This window comes from Equus przewalskii, chromosome 8, assembly GCF_037783145.1.
Source record: "Equus przewalskii isolate Varuska chromosome 8, EquPr2, whole genome shotgun sequence".
NCBI classification, from domain to species: Eukaryota; Metazoa; Chordata; class Mammalia; order Perissodactyla; family Equidae; genus Equus; species Equus przewalskii.
In genome coordinates, this window is record NC_091838.1 from 12,568,639 (window position 1) to 12,590,650 (window position 22,012).

Sequence of the window (22,012 nt, forward strand, 5' to 3'; positions counted from 1 at the left end):
AAAATTAGCACAGGACGCTCTGTCCGTAAAAAGCAATACCTTTTCTCTGCCAAATCAACTGAAAATGTCTTTCAGGCAAGTCATTAATTAGGTCAACAAACTTTGCATCGCCTCTATCTGTTTTCTCTTTGTGGACGTAGTTACACAACAGTGCCTAGTTGAGCAACTTGCAACGGTGAGAGTCTGGGCCCTAAATTCCCTTCGTTCCACAGTCCCGTAAACAAAGGGTGAACTTTATTTAGCTGTTTCAGCGTTCCTGGAAGGGTGCCTGAATTTAACCACAGGAAAGCAAGTGAAAAGGATAGGCGGGTGGAGAAACAGAGCAAGAGAGCTAGAGAAGGGTATGGGGACAGAGGGGAAGTGGAGTGACAAAGATCGTCTCAGAATTGAGTACTGGCGGCAGACACCTGGAATTTCCGTGAAAGATGACGGAATCGAAAAGAGCTGAGCAACCCTGGGGCTGGGAGGGGGGAGGGGGTGGGGGTTGGGGGGTGGAGGTGGAGGAAAGGCCCCAGGGGAAGGGTGGGGGTGGGGGTGGGGGTGGGGGTGGGGGTGGGGCGTGGTTAGTTTTCAGTAAACACTGAACCGTACCGGCAAGAGAGGAAATGAGGAAAGCCGATTGCACGAGCAGTTGAGATGCTCTTCAACAAGCACTGCAAATTTTCACAAGAGACAGATGCTGCTTCATAAAAAGCACGATCTTGTTAGCGTAGAAATACCACCCCCACTTTTCAATCTTTCGTCTGCGGATAGTCTCCGACCTCGCGGGGTACCCCTAAACGAGAGGCAGGCACAACCTCTAAAAGTACCAAAATCTTAACACATGGCGTGAGAAACTACAAGTTCCAGGATGCAGTGCTGCCTTGGCCAAATACCCACAGTACTCCAGAGAAACTACAAATCCCAGGATGCACGGCTGCCTTCGACGCCGCCCCCCCCCCCCCCACCCCCCCACCCCGCGCCCCACCAAGCTCGTCTTTGAGGCTGCTCTGCCTGCGGGAATCGGATGAGGGTAGGTGCTGCATGCTGGGAATCAGAAAGCCCAGAATCGGATTGGTCGAGATTTGCCAGTGACCGCGATCCTCCCAGGCTGGCCTGTGGTGCTCCGGGAGGAGGGAGGGCGGCACTGCGCACTTCCTGTAGACGGAAGCGGGCGACAGACTCCGGGAGTCCCCGCCTCATCAGGTACTATCTCCCGCGCGTTGTAAAAAGCGTCTGTGACCCGGCGGAAGTGATTCCTCCAACTGCCCCGGAACCCACGGCGGCAGGCAGCTGGGGTGGGGGGGTGGCCCTGGAATAGGGGCTGTGGCGCTGCGCGGGGACCCGGTGCGGTGGCTGCGGGGCTGACGAGTGAGTCTCGGGCTGGGGTGGGGACGGAGCTCCTGGTCCGCGTGAAAGCCGAGGGAGGCTCGTACTGGGCGCGCTCGCAGTCCCTCTTCCCACCCCTTCCCATTTGGGCGGGGAAGGAACGGAAGCTCTTAACCTCGCCGGGCCTCCTCGGCTGCTGGTTTGGGGGAGGGGAGAAGAGGGCGGCGGGACCTTTCCTGGCGCCGCTCGGTGGGCTTGGAAAAGGGCTGAGGGAGGGGCGGCGGCCGGCGAGCCTGGGCCTTCTTTGGGCTGAGCGCGGGGAGGGTGGAGTTAGGAGCATGGCAGCCCTGTCGCTTTTCCTTTTTGCTTTCTCCGTGTGCGCTCAGATTCGTCCTTTTCTTGGAGTCCGTCCCTACTCACGGGGGAGGGCCCTCGCTCTTTCCAGCTTCAGCACCCCGCAAGTTTACCTTCTGGGCAGCTTGTCGGGCGATCTCTTCCCGACTTGATGGTTTGGAGTTGTCGTGCTTCTATCTCCTAGTGTTGTCTGAAAAGAGGTTATCTAGTGTCAACTACAGTGGCCAGTGAGTTTCTCGTATGGAACTAAAACTTCTTTAGGAACATGTTACTGGAGTTCGTGTCATTAGCGCGAGCATTTCTACTCCACCTCGCCTTCGGTGTAGAAAAACGTCCAAAATCCTTTAGAGTTTTAAAACTTCATTTTCAAACTGCCAGATTGGCTTTTTGATATCCAAATAGTTGTTTCCTTTTCTGTTAAGTAGACGAAAATGACTCCCTGATCTCATTTACGTTATCATTTTAGTACAATTCATGATGTGGAAACATCACAGTTCACGGTGGATTTCATTCATTCTGGAGACACAGTGGCAAGGAACCAGCTATGGTCTCTGTCATCAAGGATATTTATTAAGTGTTTATTGCCAGTGATGATTTTTAGTTCACATTTAATTTTTAAATGGCTATCCATTTTTTTCCTTAAGTATGAGGTTTATCTGATAACTATTTACCATTCCAAAAAATATGTATGTTTATTTCAAATGGAGAATGCCAGTTTTATTACCTTATGGTAATTCTGTAATGTATTTACAACTCCTGAGGAGTTGATGTTTTGCCAAGAGACCTAAGTGATGAAGAGAATCTGAGGGAAGAGCTTTTAAGAGAGCAGTAACTGCAAATGCGAAGACCTTAAGAGAGGAATGAACTTGACCTATTAAACTAAGACGACCAGTGGGGCTGGAGCATAGGGAAAGGAGTGGTGGCAGATGAGATCAGAGTGGTTAGTAAGGACTAAGTAAGATGGAACTTTATAGTCCTTTTTCTGTCTGTCATGAGAAGCCATTAGAGAATTTTGTGCAAGAGTGACATCTGATTTATGCTTTTGATGACTAGTTGCTGTGACAGATGACCAAGTTGGAGGAAAATGGGGAAACCAGCTCCTATGGAATCTTGTAGTAGTCCAGTTGAGATGTGGTAGCTTGTGCTAGAGATGGAGGGTTGAAAGTTAGTGGGTAGTGGCCTTATTTGGAATGTAATTTGAAGACCGAGCCAAATGGGTCTTGCCTTCACCCTTAGGACAAAAAAAAAAAAAAAAAAAATTGAGGAATTAACTGTTTTGCCTGAGCTTCTGGGTCAACAGTAGTGCCATTTACTGAAGAGGAAGACTGGGGAGGGTGCACTGGCTTCAGAGGAATGGAATCAGGGATTCTGTATGGGACATGCTGAGTTTGGTAACTATTATACAGCTCAGAATAGGTACCGTAGGCAAGTTGGACATCCATGACTGTTGCTCAGGGGAGAATTTGAGCTAGGGAGATTATCTGAGAGTCTTATTTTATAGGTGATATTTAAACCTATGGACTGGAGGACATCGAGTAGAGAGTGTTAATGGAGAAGAGGGCAGATGGGAGCACTCTGGTCGGAACAGGAGCAAACAGTGATGGAAGCAGAAAAGCCAGGGGGTGTGTGGCATCTGTCATACTAAGGGAAGAAAATGTTTTGGAAAGGAGGGAGTAGTCAACTGTAAAACTCTGCTAAAAGTAAGATGATGATTAAAAATTGACCATGTGACCAAGCAAAGGGGTTGACATTTGTTAAGAGCCCTTTGGACTAGTGGGTCAAACGTCTGATGATGCTACAGCATTTTGATGTGTTGATGGCAGGACACAGTCCTTGGATAGCTGTGCTGAAGTGGAAAGGTTGGCATAGGATAGAAAGGATGGTTTTATTCAATTTGAAACAGGAGGGTGGACAGAGTATGTGGTATGAAGAGGCAGGTAGGATGAAGCTGGAAAGACAAGGCAACTGCAGTGATTGGTTCTGTTTTCGTGGTGAAGTAAGTGAAGTTGTCAAGGCAGGGAGGAGAAGGGTGTTGGAAGTTGAGGAGAAGCTGTACATTTTCTCAGAGGAGGAAAGCCAGTCCACTCAGAGGATCACTATAAGGCCAAGTGCCTATTTAAAGTGTGTGGTCATACCTTTGAAGTTGAGACCACGCAAGATGGTTGTGTCTTTTCTCCACCACATTCAGTTCTTTGGTTGAGGCCTGAGCCAGGCAGAGAATTGAGTTTGGCCAGGATTAGGATTTGGATGGGTAGCTACATCAGAGGAGAGGGCAGGAGTTAATGGTATAAGGACTGTGAGACTGTAGTGCCTGCCCTGATGAATGCTTAGCGGTGGCATGAGGCAGGGTCAGAACTTATTTTATATTTGTTTTTTGTGTTTATTTTTAGCCCATCGTTCTAAAGGTTCTTTGTAGTTACTTTGTGATACAGAGAATCTATAATTAGATACATACTACATAGTGGGAGTATTTGCTCATACTTTTTAAGCCAGAACAAAGGAATTCGAAGATCACTAAGAGGGAGGGAGACGAGGTAGGTTGCAGGAGTGAGGCAGACAGACTTGGTAGGAACACACAGTCCTCTGGAGCCCTTAAGTTCTGTGCTGTGTGGGGGAGCCGCTCTGGTTAATGCTGATAGGAAGTTGGGAGTTAAAGGCATTTGTTGTAGAGGGAGTATGAATTTCAGATGGATTCAGTTGTGAAATAGTAGAGCTGGAAGGGACTTTTAGACACAATTTAGCCAAATTTCCTCATTTGGGAGTTGAAGAAACAGAAGTCATCACTTAACCCATCTAGGTCTCGAGATAGAAGTGGGAAGAGTAGAAATTCTGGTGTGGACTGCGAATGACACTAAGTTCCTCTGTATACCAGCCCTGACACACACCCTTGACTCATTTTCTTTGCTTTGCCTGGACAGCCCTCCTTCCAGTTTGGCCTAGTAAAACCCCCTCCATCTGTTGAGACCCACATCAAAAGCTGCTTTCTTTTTATGGCTGTTTACTTAACAGATTCATAGTCTCAGATTTACTTTCTTTGGGACTGCCAAACTCCTACTTCCCCCTCTGTCAACATCTGCATATCCAGAGAATTGGGGTTGATTTTATTATCAGTTCAAGTATCTTCTGAAAGGTTAATCAGGCAGAAAACCATCTAGATTGATGATATCTTTTGAGTAAAAGATACGTAATTTAACAAAAACCACCAATAAAATTTTGAAAAATCTTACTCTAGTCTTATTTTTATAAAATTGAGGAGTAATTAACATACTGTGAAATTGTAAGTGTACCATTTAGTTTTCACAAATGGTTATCAGGACTCAACAGTTTTATCACTCTAGCAAGTTGCCTCATGCTCCTTCCTGATCACTCCTCCACCAGAAGCAGCCCCTGATCTAGCACCATAAGTTAGTCTTGCCTGTCCTAGAATTTTATGTAAATAAAATAATAAAGTATGTACTTTTTCTTTGGCTTTTCGTACTCACTGTAATATTTGCTGTGTTCATCCATGCCTTGTGTATCAGTAAATCATCCCTCTTGTTGTAAATAGAATTCCTTTGTATGAATATATCACCACTTGTGTGTCATCTGGGTAGTTTCCCATTTATTTGTGAATAAAGCTTCTGTGAGCGTTTTTGTTAAAGTTTTTTTGTAAAAGATTATTTCTTGGATAAATACCTAGAAATGGAATTACTGTGTCATAAGATAGAGGCATGTTTGACTTTTTTAAGAAACTGCCAGACACTTTTCCAAAGTGACTGTGCCATTTTCTGTTCCCATCGCAGTCTAGGAGAGCTCATTTGCTCCATATCCTCTCCAACACTTAGTGTTAAGCTTTTTAATTTACTCTGGATACAAATCCTTTATCAGATTTGTGCTGAGAATATTTTCTCCCCGTTTATGGCTTGCCTTTTCATTTTCTTCATGTTTTTTGGTGAGCAGAAGTTTTTTATTTTGATGGAATCCTATTTATTGATTTTTTCTTTTATGATTTGTTCGTTCTGTTTCTTGTTTAAGAAATGAACATAGAAATGAACTGATGTCATGAACATAGTCTGTGTTTTCTTCTAGTGGTTTTGTTATTTTACCTTTTAGGTTTACCTCTATGAACTGTTTCAAATAGATTTTTGTATGTGATGTAAGGTGTGAGTGAGGCTCTTGTCTTCCATATAGATACCCAGTTCTTCCAGGTTAATTTGTTGAAGAGATTTTCATTTCTAGCTGTATGCTTTGATTCACTTACTCTTCCTTTCCAGTGTAAGGAGTAAAGTCATGTTTATCATTTTTGCCACTTGTAATTTGATATGAAACAGCTATAACTTACCAAAACGTAAGTAACCTAGAACCATCATTCCCAATGGATCTGGGGACCACTTAACATCACAGTGACGATTGTCTGTTGTGGTCCTCACCACCCTACGTAATAGTTCTGATTGATCGTTTGTGGCCAGTCTAAAATAGGGTCCTTAAATGTTGGAGAGATTTCTTCTAGTCATAATTCCTAAAGGCCTGCGCTTCCTGACAAGCAGATCATAGAATTGGCATTGTGAGGGCGTTTACTAGAAACCAAGGTTTTGCTGCTGAGGTATTTTTATAATACAGTTGATTACTGGGTATTATTAGATGAGTCGTTATTTTAGTAGTGAAAACTTGACCATGTGGGACAACAATTAGGCTGTTACTGATTGTTAGCCATCAGAAACAGATTGAAAACTGAGGTCAGTGCTTTGACTTTAAATGATCTAACAGACTGTTAGTAAAAGTAAAGAACGTCCCTCTGACTTCCTGTGCTCTGCCACTGAGAATGAAAGTTGTTTTGAAACTCAGGGATGTATGGGAGCAAGTTGTAACCCTAGAAGGTTGGAGGACATTATCAAATACTTAAAATGATCGGATGACTAAAAGAGTTAGTTCTGGTAACTTGAAATTGCAGGAATCGTGTACGGAAATACATGTTTCATACCCTTGCAATTATAATTAATAATATATGGTACCAAATTGTGAGACTGATGTTTTGGTTATCACAGTTTCATAAAGTGTGACTATGTCCTGCCAGTCTTTAAAACAAAAATGCTTTAAGAATTAGAATTCAGATTGAGTAAATTCTGTTGTGAAAAATGGAATACCATCTCCTTTAGTAGTCATTCCCTCCCCTCTCTATAACCCAAAATATTTCAATAATCTTAAATAGATGTTTCCTAGAAAGAGCAGTTTTCATCATGGTTGTCTAAAAGTTCAAAGTTTATTAAATTCCAACATCAAGGGAAAAACATGAAAAGAATCAGTTTTGGTCAAAAGCATTGTGCCATTGAATAACTTTATTCTGTTAGAAAGCTCAGGATAACACTAACTATGTCTGGCAGATACATTTTTGTGTGAAGCTTCACTTTGTTAACATTACCACATTACCATTGTGCTGGATATGTGGGGTCGTAGTGAGGACCTCCCTGCCTTGTCGAAGGTTACAGCTAGTCGGGGACACAAAATATATCCAAAAAGACACACTTCCAAGGCAGCTGTGAACCACTTGTATCTACTAGAGAAGAAAACTATAAATTCCACAATGGAGGAAAAAATGGGGAAGGGGCTCTGTTTGCTGAAAGTATTAAGAATACCTATGCAAGAATTAAATATAGGAGCATTGTTATATGTTGAGTAAGCCAGAATGAGACTTTTAACTCGTCTGAAGAGATGTAAATTCAGTGACACTACAGGCACATTCTAGGCAGGATATTTTGATGTCTTATTACAAATTGGAATTGCATCCTAACTTCTGTCAATTTATATTATGTGGCCAAAGCCTCTCTTCTTGCCTCTTCAAATAGGCCTGAAAATTAAATAATCTTTTGTTAATGTAATTTATTTTGTTTTCCAAATTAGTTATATTCTTACATACAGTTAAAAACTAATTGTCAGGCAGAGTGACCATTGTTCACTTCATGAGCTGCTTGGTTCTACACACTTGTTTCTTTATAAAAATCTATTTTAAATCACAGTTTTCTAGTTATTTATAGTTTTGAACATGTATTTTTATACATTTTATTTATCTGCAGAAAACATGAAATTAATAGGCAAGAAGCTGCTTACTTTACATAAATGGCATCAAACTACCTATCATTCTAATCTGCTTTTAAAAAAATTAAGTTTATCTCGGTGGTATTTCTATGTCATTACACATACAGATTCAACTTAATCCTTTTCACTGCCCCATAATGTTTCATAAATATAGATAGACTCTTTTTTTTTTAGCTCATTCCCTAATCGGTGAATTTTTTAGGACGTTTTCAGAGTTTCATTTGTACACACATTGTAGTAAGTATCCTCCTCCTTGCCTTTGCACACAGTGCGAGTGTTACTCTAAAGCAGATACCAGGAAGGAGAGCTGCTAGCCGTCTGGTGATCCTGTGCCTGCTTTCTGAAACTACTCTGCCGTTTATGTAGTATCACCCATTTTCCCTGCCCCCAACACTTGATTCTTAGCAACTTTTAATGTTTTAGTTGGCGTTTTCCTGATTACTGTTGGGATCAAGCATTTATATACAGGTCTCTGAGCTATTTGTATTTTTTCTTCTACTATTTTTCCAGAGTTCAGTGGTTTTTTAACATTTGGTCCTTTAGTCTGCAGTGTATTTTTGTGAGTGAGGTCAGTTAGACATTTAACCTTATTTTTTCCAAGTAAATAGCCACTGTGAAAAGACAAAAAGATACGAAGAATGGATTTGTGGCTGTTGCTATCATCTATTTAGGTGATCCAAGCAAGTCAAGTGAAAAACTATTAAACTAATAAGAGAGTTCTGTGAAGATGACAGGATACAAGATCAACCTCCCAAATTTTAGAGCTTTTCTTTAAAACCCCAGCAGTAACCTTTCAAAAGTATAATAGGAAAACAGATCTCATTCATAATAGAAACTGTAAAGTAACTGAAAGTAGACTTAACAAGAAATGTGTAATAACAAAATGGGGACTTGCCCAACCATTCAGCAAAACATCTTTATCACACTATCGTAATTAAAACAGTAGGGATATCGGTCAGGTGTAAACTGATTGATGGGACAGACTATGTGCAGCTTGGCAGTCCGTGTAGTGACAGAACTGTGTGATAAAGGCAACATTTCAAAGCAAAAAAAGGATGAGCTTTGCAAAGATCTTTTCAGTGTTCAATTATATTAGATTCAAAACTGATTTCGGTGTAGGCCCTAGGCTCACCTAGAATTTCTATTTGTTACCCAAAAAACAGAAAACTATTAAAGAGTAATGTTTATATCTAACGCTAAAACCCTAGTGACATCTCAGGCCTTTGCTGATGATGTATCTTCTGCCTAAAGCTACTCTCAAGCCGCTGCCCCTCAACCTAAGGGACCTTGCTTTTCCCTACCGAATTTACATTTCTAGAACTCAGCTCGGTTATAGAATAAATGTGCAGATGTCACGCTGAGATTTTGTTACTCAAACTTAGATTCTCTAAGTAATTTGTGGGTTAAATCTAAATTTAATGATATTTCAAATATGTTTAACTTCTACCTAGGAATTAGGATGAACTCTTCACTGTTAATGTTGATTTAACACTTTGTTAGTGATGGGGCATCTCTCTACCCGCCCCCACCCCCACCCCTTGTATAAATGGTGGAACTGATTTACTATATTAAGAAGTCGGTAGAGAAACTGTTGCTACCCAGAGAGCTTCTGAGATGTGACTTTGCGTGGTTGCTTAGCTACTGCTAGTTAAGTAAACATCCTAGATGTTTTGCTCTGGAGATTTTCCAGATAGGAAAGTTAGCACTTGGTTCTTGTTATAGCTTTTCTAGCATTTTTTCCTATTTTGTCTTTTTAGAAGAATGACTACAAAACAGTATGAACAGGAGAAAATAATAATCACTGAAGAATTTTTTAATTACCTACTATTATCATAAAATGACATAGTACTGTTTTTAAATTTTAGACAACTATCTAAGGATTTATATCAGCAGCTCTCAGCAGTAGTGGAAAAGAAGTTTTAACAGGAGCCAGAATTTTTCACCATGGCAGTGTGGAATAATGGAGGGGAATATGGGCTGTAAAGGAAGCCTACGTAGGTTTAAATCTTCTGCTGCCACTTCAGCGGTAGAAGCGTTGAGCAGGTAGCAGCCTCTTGGTGTTTCCTCAGGTCTAAAATGGGAATAATAATCCCCTTGTGGAAGTGTTGTTTTAAACTAAGATAATGTATGTATGGCGTATAGTGCGTTTACCACTTACTAGGCCCTCAAATTTTGGGTAATAATGTTCTATCACCCCTGCTCCTCTATCTCACTTCAGAAATAGTACTTTAAATAGTATCTCCCTCCAATGCTTAGCAGGTGTTCTAGACTGACAGATAGATTCAATTTCTACTCCCACTCTGCTACCCGGAACAAATCATTCGGCCCTTCTGTACATCAATGATGTTATCATTTCTTAGGGTGAGAGATTACATAGTTACTTGCAAACTCCTCTCTTGCTCTAAAATGTTATGGTTCGTTTTCTTGACCCTTCCCTAAAGGCTAGAATTAAAATATTGGTCAGGAATTTCTTAGAGAATAGGATAAGTAGGATATGCTGTTTTCCTGATAATGACATAAAACATAATACTGGTATAAATAAAATCCTCCTTTGAGGAAATGCTGTTAAAATACAAATTACTGAAAACATTAGCCCTTTCCCTTTAACAGTCATCTTATTTTGTAAAATTTATGATTTTAAAAATTATGGATTATTTACCACTTCGTTGTTAAATTTCAGAACTTTGGTAGCCTATATGCAGAAGGGATGGCACCGTAAAATGTTCTGTAGATGTGCACAATAATGTCAAAGAGGGCAAGGCTTACCTTTTTGATTCTCATGAAAGCTTCATTTGCTTGGATTCATCATGTTGTCATTCATTCAGCAAATATTTGTTTCAGTGTCTACTGATATCTAGCAGATACAGTATACAAGATGATTAAAGCCAATGATCTCCTTCAAGTTCAATTCAGGTCCTAAGGAGCAACGTCTATATTTTTAAATTGTTGTCTGAATACCTTAAAGGGGGAAAAAAGGAACAAATTTGTGGTTAGCCTTTACTATCGTAGAGGTGGTCATCTTTTCTCAGATGTTCGGAAACTTGATACTGTGTCTTGTGGTGGCTGGGAAACTCTTGCATAGCTGAGAGAGGGAGTCCTTAAACTTGTAACACCGAGGACTCCATGAAGTAACAGTGGGTGGAAATACGTCCATTCCAGTGTTAATCTTAATACAGCATTGTTATATTTTCAGGAAACTCCTAAGTTCCTGTGGAAACGAAGTAGAATTTCATAAGAACATAATGGGTGAGTTATATAAAAGTAATTTCATATTTCAACTAGTAGAAGCTGGTTTTTCTTCTCAAAGATAAGCCTTTGACATCAGTGAATGCAAGTAAGAAAATGGTCAAAGTAGACTGAAATTAGTTGTTTAAACTAACAGGTTATGTTTACTATTTATTCCTGAAAGGCAGGTGTGTAACATTATTGTGCCAAATATAATTTGTGATTCCTAATCTCACATTCCTAAACTCATGATTCCTAATTATTGTATTATACCTTAAGAAATTGGAAACTTTCCTAAGAGACATATAAAATGGTTTAGCTTGCAAAAAATACTGAGTATAAACTTAAATAATTGATAATTTTATTTTTGTTCTCAGAAGTTGGCAAAAACTGCTAAAAATCTATATGCTTGAATAGTCTATGATTTAGAAGTTACTTGCATCTTTATGAGTCCTCCAGCTTTTTATGAAAAATTGCAAGAATAATACACTACATAGCCTTCACCAATTGTTAGCATTTTGCTTTCCCTGTGTGTATGTATGCGTGTGTGTGTCTGTATGTGTGTGTTTATGTACCCACATACACACACTTACATAAATGCTTTTCTTCTGTGCCATTTAAGATTTAGTTGTTCATATAGCACTCCACAGCTAAATACTTCAGCGTGCATCTTCTAATTCAGTCCATGTTGAAGGTTTCCAGTTGTTTCAATAGTGTTCTTTGCAGCAGATTTATTATTTTAAATCCAGGATGCCGGTGGTGGGGAGGGAAATTGGAGAAAGGGTCAAGGGGCACACTTCCAGTTCCGAGATAAATACATACTGAGGAGTAACGTGCAGCATGACGACTGTAGTTAACGCTGCTGTAGGATGTACGTGAAAGTTATTGAGAGAGCAATAAAGCCTAAGTTCTCATCACAAAAAAATTTTTTTCTTTTTTTGCTTTCTATTTTTGTTGTATCTATATTAGATGGTGGATGCTATCTAAAATTGTAGCAATCATTTCACAATATATATAAGTCAAATCATTATGCGGTACACCTTAGGGTTACACAGTGATGTATATCAATTATATGTCAATAAAACTGGGGTAAAAGATGAAACTTGTATTTATTGTGACTTCTGATAAGAGTTACATTAAGGAAGGAGCAAATACACTTTTGAATGGGAAGAACTATCATTCTCATAGAGGAAGAAGAAAATTCAGGATCCAATCAAGGATCGCTTGTTGCAGTAATTTGTCTCTTTAGTCTCCTTTAAACAGTTCCCTGCCTTTGGGGTGGTGACAGGTGAGGTCTGTCGTGGCAATTTTTAATTTAGATTTGTCTGAGTGTTTCCTCCTGATTAGATTCAGATTAAACATTTTTAGCATCAGTAGTACATAAGTGATATTGATATTTATTAACCTCAGTTCTAGGATTTCTAAATTAACTATTAACAAATGAACAAGTAAATGGATTTGTAGCTGAACGATACTTCAGCTTCGTCCTTTGTACTTTTCCTTTCTAGGACTTCCTCAATTTTTAGTAAGACACCTTTTTTTTCAGCTATTGGTAATCATAAAAATTAAAATCCTGTCAGGACAAAATGTAGAAGTTACATATGAGAAAAGACCTTAAAGGGATGTGCAGATATATATATACCCCACAAAGAAGTTATATTGAGCTAGCTGCTGTCTGAAGCCAGCATGGTGGCAACGCAGGTAGCTGGTAGCAGAGTCGCATCTTCACACTCTTTCTTCTCACTTCTCCTTTGAATTTTTTTTTTCTTTTTCTCCCCAAAGCCCCCCGGTACATAGCTGTATATTCTTTGTTGTGGGTCCTTCTAGTTGTGGCATGTGGGACACTGCCTCAACGTGGTTTGATGAGCAGTGCCATGTCCACGCCCAGGATTCGAACCAACGAAACACTAGGCCACCTGCAGCAGAGCGTGCAAACTTAACCACTCGGCCATGGGGCCAGCCCCTCTCCTTTGAATTTTTAAAGACTGATATTTGTTTATATTCGTTACGTCAATCATGTGATAATTTAAACAGGGCAATAAAATGTTTTTGATCAGTATTTTTATGGGTCAAGAGTAAATGCTGAGTAAAGGAAGCCCTAACTTTTAGAATTTGGGGCTTGTCCGAAGAAGTTGAGCTCATGTGGCATATAAACATTCATTCATAAACACACTATGCATCTTATTTGAAAAATTAGTATTTCAGGTGATAGGATTAAAGTTTTACTATTTGAATATTTTTTCTTTGTCTTCAGATTTGAATGTGCTCCTGTGGTCACAGAAAAACTGTTAATACTTCTTTGAAAAATACTGGTAAATTTTCATCTAGAGTAACATTCTTGAATGTAGAGTTTATTCTGATGCTGGAAAATGTTTAGAGAATAATAGAACAAGAAGTTAAAACCTTCAAAATCATAGCGACTATTACCCTCCAGAAGCGTCTCTGGTCTGACTTCCTCAAATACTAATCTTGGTAAACCTGTTTGTTTTTAATAAGTTTTGTGATTCAAAAGTCATTTTACTACTTACTTTACTTTAGATGGAGAGGAGAAAACCTATGGTGGCTGTGAAGGCCCTGATGCCATGTATGTCAAATTGATATCCTCTGATGGCCATGAATTTATTGTAAAAAGAGAACACGCACTAACATCAGGAACAATCAAAGCCATGTTGAGTGGCCCAGGTAGGTACATTTGTTTAATTTCTCTTAGTATAGGTTCACTTTTAATATTTGATGGATGTGTTTTTAAGTTGTGTTGTAAGTTTTTCAGTTGAATTAAATGACTCATAACATTAAAAGAGAGAGAGACAGTAACTGTTCTAATAACATCATTGCACGATTATTTTGCATTGGAAAAAAAATTAGTTTCTTGGGGCCAGCCCAACGGCATAGTGGTTAAGTTCATGCACTCTGCTTTGGCAGCCCAGGGTTCAGATGTTCAGATCCCAGGCATGGACCTAGCATCACTTGTCAAGCCACGCTGTGGTGGCATCTCACATAAAATGGAGGAAGATTGGCAAGGATGTTAGCTCAGTGACAATCTTCCTCAAGCAAAAAGAGGAAGATTGGCAGCAGATGTTAGCTCAGGGCCAATCTTCCTCACAAAAAGAAAAAAATTAGTTTCTGCTATTTCCTGTTTTCACTTATTTACCCCAGTTTCAATAAGACTGAATTGATTATTTTGTAATAGGAAGGATCATTTCCCTGCATTGGTTTCCATGGTCAATTTCTTAACCACGGAAGGACTGGTGATTTGTGCTCCTGGTTACATGTAAAGTTTTTCAGTAGAAGTTACCACCTCCCAGATAGCTATTCTTAAATATTCTTTTCTTCTTCTTCTTCTTTGAGGTAATTTTTCTTACCTCAAAGAAAAAAGTTTTCAAGATTCAAATTGCTGAAGTATAAGGTAATTCTGTATTAACATTTGGAGGAAATGCTGAACTGTTTGCACAGTGGCTGAACCATTTTACATTCCTACCAGCAATGTATGAGGGTTCCAGTTTCCCCACATCCTCACTGACACTTGTTATTTTTCATTTTTTTAATTCTGTCATCCTAATGTGTGTCAAGTGGTATCTCCTTGTGGTTTTGATTAGCATTTCCCTGATGATTAATGATATTGAACATCTCTTTGTGTGCTTGCTGATCATTTGTATATCTTTTGGGAAGAAATGTTTATTCAAGTCCATTGCCCGTTTGTTATTGGGTCATTTGTCTTTTTGTTGTTGAGTTGTAAGAGCTGTTTATAAATTCTAGATATTAGACTCTTATCAGATATATGATTTGCAAATATTATCTCCCATTCTGTGGGTTGTCTTTCCTTGATAGTGTCTTGATGCACAGAAGCTTTTTATTTTAATGAAGTCCAATTTATTTTCCTTTTTGTTGTTTGTATTTTTTGGAGTCCTCTCTAAAAATCCATTGCCAAAGCCAATGGTAATGAAGATTTGCCCCTTTGTTTTCTTATGAGTCCTGTGGTTTTAGCTCTTACATTTAAGTCTTTGATTTTAAGTTATTTTTATATATGGTGTGAGATAATGATTCGGCTTCATTCTTTTGCGTGTGGACATCCCAGTACCATTTGTTGAAGAGACCATTCTTTCCCCCGTTGTACAGTCTGGGCACTCTTGTTGAAAATCAGTTGACCATAGATGTGTGGGTTTATTTCTGGACTCTCAGTTATCTTTCATTGATCTATATGTCTATCCTTATGCCAGTACCACACTATTTTGATTACTGTAGCTTTGTAGTAAGTTTTGAAATTGGGAAGTGAGAGGCCTCCAACTTTGTCTTTTTCAAAGTGTTTTTGGCTGTTTGGGGTCCTTTGCAATTCCTTTTCTACGTTTTTTACTGTGGAGATTTTAAAACATACACGGAAGTAGAGAGAATAGTATAATCACCTCCATATAGCCATCAACCAGCTTTAATAGTTAGCAACATTTTGCCAATCTTGTTTCGTCTGTTACCCTATTTTATTTTTTTGAGTATTTCAAGCAAATACCTTACATTGAGTCGTTTCACTTGCAGAATCTCTGACAGCCCCCCGCACCCTCCCCTTTTTTGCAGATCATCAGTTTTACAGAGAAACAAGGTTATTTGTGTAATGTCCACATCCGCATTAGACTTAGTATTTCATCTTACAAACTCATAGTTAGAACTCTAGAGGCTTGATTAGAATCCAGTTCATTTTTCTAGACAAGAGTACTCTATAGGTGGTACTATTGTATTCTTAAATTCTGTCATATCTTTTAGCAATGTCAAGATTGATTAGTAGGTTCCAGGGTTATCAAGCTGATTCATCCATAAACAGTTCCCCAGTCAGACTTTCATATAATGGTTTTAGCATTCATTGTGATTATTGCTGAGATTTACTTCATTTGGAATTACAAAACAGTGATTTTTCTAACTCTGTAATTTCTTCTGCATTTATTAGAGTTTTCCTAAAAAGATCTATTTGGTTACCCTGAAATACAGTCTGTACAGAAAAGCAAAGATAAATGCTTGCTTTTTTCCCTTTATGTATAATTTTTCAGAGTAATGACAGCACCTTCCAGTAATAAAGAGTGTAGTAAATAGTGTTTGTTTTATTTTTTGTCTGGTTTTTTTGCATAGCATTATTGACTCATGACCTGTTTATATTTGATGTTTTTCACTGCGGTGCAGGCATTCTTACTGATGCTCAGATTGCTCTGTTTCTCCATGTTTATGCCAGAAGGAAGCACATCAGGTTGGCTGCTGTGTCCTTTGATATGACTCCTTAGCCTCGGATAGTCATGCTTTGTTGTTGTTCGTGCCATGGAGTTGGTCCTGACTCCGGCGCCCTGTGGACAGCAGAGCAGAACCCTGCCTGGTCTTTTGCGCCATCCTTTCACCTTCCAGCTCTGTATCACACAGTGCTCTGCTGCAGGGCTTAGGGTTTTCATGGCCAGTTTTTTCAGAGGTGCTTGGCCAGGTCCTTCTTCCTAGTCTGTTAGTCTGGAAGCTCTGCTAAACCTGTCCACCCTGGGTGACCCTGCTGGTATTTGAAATACTGGTGGCATAGCTTTCAGCAACACGCAGCCACCACGGTATGAGAACCAGCAGATGGGTGCTGTGGGTCCCTGACCGGGGAACAAACCTGGACCACAGAAGCGAGAGCGGCGAATCTTAACCACTAGACCACCAGGGCTGGCATAGTTATACTACTTTCTGTAATGACAAGATTTCTTAGGTTTCTTTTGTACATTATTCCCCAATCTTGAAAACAGCCATTTTTTCCAAAGAACTTTGTTTGCTTTTAACGGAAAAAGGTAGTTAGGGACCCTAGTCTGGGTGCTAGCAGTACTCATTACTCCTGGGTTGAATAGCTTTTAGACTTTTCTACTAGACAGGAGGTACTGTAGGAAAAAAAATCAGGGATGCCAACAAAATTTTAATTAAAAATTAAGATTCAAGGATTTTGCTTTTTGTAATCTTGGCCTCCTTTAATTTAAAACAAGAGGTTTATGTTTGAAGCACCAGGCTTTCAGCCCAAAACTAATGTTTGCATAAAAAGGAAGTACTGGTACATGTTACAACATGCACCTTCATACCCCTTCAGAACATGCTAAGTGAAAAGCCAGGCACAGAAAGGTAGCATGTTGAATGATCCCATTAGTACATTGGTGTTTGCCAGAGGCTGGGGGTGGAGAAATGGGGAGTAATTACTTAAAGGGTGCTGGGTTTTATTTTGGGGTGATGAGAGTGTTTTGAAACTAGATAGAGGGGGTGGTTGCAAAACATTGTGAATGTACACTGAATTGTACACCTTAAAATGGTTAATTTTATGATATATGAATTTCACCTCAAAACAAAAAAAGCCACTAATGTTTGTCTAGTATCAAAGGCTTAATAAGTGCCTATTAGTAATATCTGATACATATATTCAATAAAGTGAGGTTTAGTTATTGGCAAACCAAAATTTACCTTATTGTTATGAATTATTTGCTGAATCCTGCTCACCTTTCACCCCACCCTGCCCCAACCAATAGACAATTATTAGAAAATTTTTAAACTATTACATTCTCAGAAAGTATAGTTTTCTGCCTTTTACATTCAGTACACACTGCTGCTAGTGCTAGACTGCTAAGAAAATATCTTGTCCCTATACACAAGACTAAATGATATAAACTTTATATAGCTAAGGAAATTTTGAGAGATCACTAAAACCAGTTTATGCAGTGTTATTAAACAAAGGGAAGTAGCTTATGAGGAGATCTCATTAACATGATCATATTTCTGAAAACTAAAGAGAAATAATGGATTTACTTAGTTATTTTTACATCGCAATTGAGTATAGCACAGGACTCCTAATGATCCATAAAGACTTGATTCCCTAGACTGAATCTTCTAAAAGATTTGGCTTTTTTATGTCCTACTCACCCTTCAGTAATCATGCCACCAGGATTCTTAGGAAAAGCTACTTAGGTGTCCAAACTTCTGGGAGAGAATTAGAATTTTTAAGTTCACTCTTTTTTGGGGGGGAAGATTAGCCCTGAGCTAACTGCTGCCAATCCTCCTCTTTTTGCTGAGGAAGACTGGCCCTGAGCTAACATCCGTGCCCATCTTCCTCTACTTTATATGTGGGACGCCTACCACAGCATGGTGTGCCAAGCTGTGCCATGGCCACACCCGGGATCCAAACCATCAAACCCCAGGCTGCTGAAGCAGAACGTGCGCACTTAACCGCTGCACCACCGGGCCAGCCCCTAAGTTCACCCTTGATGAATCTCAAATGCTATCTTAATAAAGATTTTTTTGTGTTTATACTCAGAAATCAGAGTTAGATATTTTGTTTTATGCTAGTTCGAGTTTTTCTTTTCACATTGTGTTAGTTTTCTCTGGCTGCCATAACAAAAGTACCTTAGACTGGGTGATTTAAACACCAGAAATGTATTTTCTCGCAATTGTGGAGGGTAGAAATTCAAGGTCAAGATGTTGGCAAGGTTGGCTTCTTCTCTCCTTGCCTTGTAGAAGGCTGTCTTCTCCCAATGTGTCTTCACATTGTCTTCCCTCTGTGTGTCTGTGACCTAATCTCCTCTTATTAGGACACCAGTCAGGTTGGATTAGGGCCCCTAATAGCCTGTTTTGCCTTAATGACCTCTTTAAAGACCCTATCTCTATGCTCACTTTGGCAGCACATACGCTAAAATTGGAGTGATTACACACAAGATTAGCATGGCCCCTGCACAAGGATGATATGCAGATTCGTGAAGCACTCCATATTTTTAAAATGTTTCCTAAATATTAAAAAAAAAAACTATCTCCAAATACAGTCATATTCTGAAGTGCTGGGGGTTAGGACTTCAGCATATGAATTTTGGAGGAACAAGTTCAGCCCATAACAAAAATACTCCTTTTGTTTTACAGGTCAGTTTGCTGAGAACGAGACTAATGAAGTCAATTTTAGAGAGATCCCTTCACATGTGTTGTCAAAAGTATGCATGTATTTTACCTACAAGGTTCGCTACACTAACAGCTCCACGGAGATTCCTGAATTCCCAATTGCACCTGAAATTGCACTGGAACTGCTGATGGCTGCGAACTTCCTAGATTGTTAAATAAAATAAATTATAATAAACTGTTAACTTTTTTCAGTATTTAATACCTGTAGTTCAGTTAGTAATTTTTTCATATATAGCATGTTGCCTGTGTGCAATTGAACTTTAAAGTTCATTGCAAAGCAGATTATCTTCTTTTCTTTTGCATAGCAATCAGAGTTGAAATTTCTTTGCTACATCAACAAATTAAGGACATTTTCACAAATTGAAAAATAAACAAATATGCCAATTCGTAGGTGGTTTTGCCTTATCCTTTGGATGTGATTTTTAAAATTAGGGCAGTAGTGATATAGTAAATGCTGAAATTTAGGCATACATGAACACGTTCTACAGGTAAATAATGGGGCTATGTATTTTTATGTTTTTAGTGTTTTTTTAAAAAACCTATTCTGATCTTATAGCCGTCTTTAGCATTAATAGAGTTATGCAAATAATTGCATTATAAACATGTTTATAACTTAGCCAAAATATTGATTTTTATAACTGTCAAAGACATAAGAGTTAAAATTTCTTATGTGTCTTTTGATAAATTGCAGTATTGTTTAAGTGTATCTTGTCTTTTTGTTTATTGCTACAATTTAAGAACTTTATTTAAAAGCAATTTTGGAAGATTACTAGGTACAGCTTTTGGAGCAGTGACTTTTTGAACTGTAGCCACGTGATCAACAAGTAAACTACGTGACTTTAATTTCATGTGCTTTGTGCATTGTGGCCAATCCAAAGTACTGTACTTTCCTTGACTATAAAGTCCTTTGCAATATTCATTCTTCTTACATAGTCCCTTGTTGTGATTACACTTATTATTTAAATATGTTTTAAAAGACTCGCTATGAACTTTATCCTTATATTAAAAGCTAGATTTTTCTGAACTATTCCAGTCTTCCTCCATCCAACTGAAATGTTATAAAACATGGAAAACGTGGAGAGATGCAGTGCAAATCTTATAATGCACTTTGATATAGTATATGAGTTATCTTCTGTTAATTAAAATATGTCCCAATAAATATGATAGTCATAATCTGTGGGTCTTCTACTGAAATCAACCTTATAAGGAGCTCATTCAGCTTTTATACTAAGCAGACAAAAAAATTTGAAAAACTATGACAGAGCGTCTCTGCTGAGGCATGGGAAAGGAGCGCTGGAGTTCGGTTCATTATTCTCTCTCTTAGTTGTAAAAGAAAGTTGTAGGTTCTATAAACTTAAGTGTTCAGCTTAGTTCTTTAAGACTAGCTCAATATGGACTAGTTTTTCTGGAAACTGCAAAAACCATAAATAACCAAGATCTATAAAAGTAATTTTTCCTCTTAGAAGACCTAACATTATACTTTCCAGCTTACTGAAAACAGTTAAATATAAATGTTAATTGCATATATTTTAGTAACTTCTTAAGACATACTGGTACATATTTTAGTATAGAAAATTACCAAGTACAAGAATTATATTCTGCTATTGGGCGACAAATAATGCCAATTATAAACCTAAATGATCTTAAAGGTCAAGGTGATAGCTAGAATAAAGTTTAACTTTGACCAATTTTAGTAGGTTACTTTATGTGTTAGATCCAGAAGTAACCTTAAGTTTAAAATATTGAAATAGAACTGAAAGATTAGAAAAACCTGTGTATCTTGCGGTACATGATACTTGCATGTTAATAAAGGCTCTACTGACTCAAAGGTTTGATGAACACTTGGTGTTTGATCTTTTTAGCCTTAAGTTTCTCTTTCTCTAAGGATTCATGAAAGTTTGTTTCAGGACATCTTGCCATATGATTGAATGACAATTCAATTTTTGTTTGGTTAAACTTAAGGGATAATTTTTAAAGATAGAAGAGTGTTTAAACTAACTCTAGTAATTCCTATCTATATAGAGGAAGTTTTATGCAAATTAACAAAGCTTGGATGTATCCAGACTTAGCAATGCTAAGTTGAGCTTCTGATTGATTATATCTAAGTTTGATAAAACACTTAAGATCTGGATATCAATAGATGTCATTGATTTTATATATGTAGTGTTTTATTTGCAATATATAAATCTGGTTTAATTCCAGGCCAGTCATATTTGTGCCAAGATTTTGTATGCCTAATCATTGTGATCTTAAGTCACTGGGTTACTGGGCCTTAATTTCACATCTAGAAAATTATGGGATTGCATATCTATAGGGTGATGTTTATCACATTTTTTTAATGGACAAACAAGATTGTGTTTGTGGATGTTGCTTAAATCCAAAATTGTCAGGTTACAGATGATCAGATTAGAAGAATTTTACACGAGAAAGAGAATGGCTTTCTTGCTGGATCTTTTAATAGTCTATAAATTTCAGTTTTTGCTTCTTTTGATTAGGTATTAAATATTACACGAGTACTAAGTATATTAACTAGATTAATTTGGAATCCTTGTAGTTGTTTTCTATTACCTGCAATATAAAGAAAATCCAATTTTAGCTCTGATTATCAAAATTGTTAATAGAAAAGGAAATTTATGTGCTGTTTTTGTACCAGTGTACACAATGCCGGGTCAACCTGAAACTCATTTTTCATTCATGCTCTAATTTAGTGACTTAATCCTGAATTAGGTCCGCATGTAATTTCCTTATCTACTTCATGTATCTCTAGCTGAAAACAGAAGAGTTTTTTTTAATGCCCTGTGGAACATTGTTTCCTTCCTCTACCTTCCCTAGGTGGTCCCCTCCCTAAGTTTTTTAAATTGGGAAAATTTTAAAGTTGCTTTGAGATACAACTTATGGTCTTAATCTTCACGTTGTTCTATACATTTTGTGTTTATGTTATTTCTCTCATATAGGACACAGGTGCATCAGAATTAAGTTTTTTCCCCCTATTTATAATATTAGATGCTTACGATCATTTTTAATATAAAAATGTTCTGTTGCATTTACCTAGATATATATTTATATGCTAAGACCTTTATTTGTAACAGAATCTATTGCTACATTATTTAGAGAAGCATCTGTAAGATTA

General features: G+C 38.3%; 1 protein-coding gene, 1 long non-coding RNA gene and 1 other non-coding gene across 7 annotated transcripts in view; 2 read left to right on the forward strand and 1 right to left on the reverse strand.

Moving 5' to 3' along the window:
* The first annotated feature begins 917 nt into the window (after positions 1-917).
* On the forward strand, positions 918-20,710 carry ELOC (elongin C). 3 transcript variants are annotated; one of them, XM_008541251.2, is made up of 4 exons: positions 918-1,012; positions 10,928-10,980; positions 13,498-13,641; positions 18,847-20,710. In XM_008541251.2, the coding sequence occupies exons 2-4, from the start codon at positions 10,977-10,979 to the stop codon at positions 19,035-19,037; spliced, it is 339 nt and encodes a 112-aa protein (XP_008539473.1). In that variant the 5' UTR covers positions 918-1,012; positions 10,928-10,976; the 3' UTR covers positions 19,038-20,710. The 3 variants fall into 3 exon arrangements, with proteins under 3 accessions (XP_008539473.1, XP_008539472.2, XP_008539471.1); XM_008541250.2 differs by having other exon boundaries at positions 951-1,185; XM_008541249.2 differs by lacking the exon at positions 918-1,012 and adding an exon at positions 1,176-1,350.
* Positions 6,880-22,012, reverse strand: part of LOC139085211 (uncharacterized) — a 53,784-nt gene continuing 38,651 nt past the window's right edge. For 2 of the 3 annotated variants that reach the window (XR_011543346.1, XR_011543345.1), the window contains 2 exons: positions 10,501-10,692; positions 6,945-7,486 (listed from right to left, as the gene is read on the reverse strand). This is a non-coding gene — a long non-coding RNA (uncharacterized lncRNA). Of the gene's footprint in view, positions 7,487-10,500; positions 10,693-22,012 lie in introns of all 3 variants that reach the window. The other variant, XR_011543344.1, reaches the window with a different exon arrangement.
* Positions 18,599-18,706, forward strand: LOC139085365 (U6 spliceosomal RNA). Its single transcript, XR_011543639.1, has one exon. It is a non-coding gene; the product is annotated as a U6 spliceosomal RNA (small nuclear RNA).

Coding starts and splice junctions, on each gene's coding strand:
- ELOC (XM_008541250.2), top strand. CDS start 1,007: ATGAGGGTAGGTGCTGCATGCTGGGAATCAGAAAGCCCAGAATCGGAT. Junction 10,981..13,497: donor ATTTCATAAGAACATAATGG/GTGAGTTATATA, acceptor ACTTTACTTTAG/ATGGAGAGGAGAAAACCTAT. Junction 13,642..18,846: donor AGCCATGTTGAGTGGCCCAG/GTAGGTACATTT, acceptor TTTGTTTTACAG/GTCAGTTTGCTGAGAACGAG.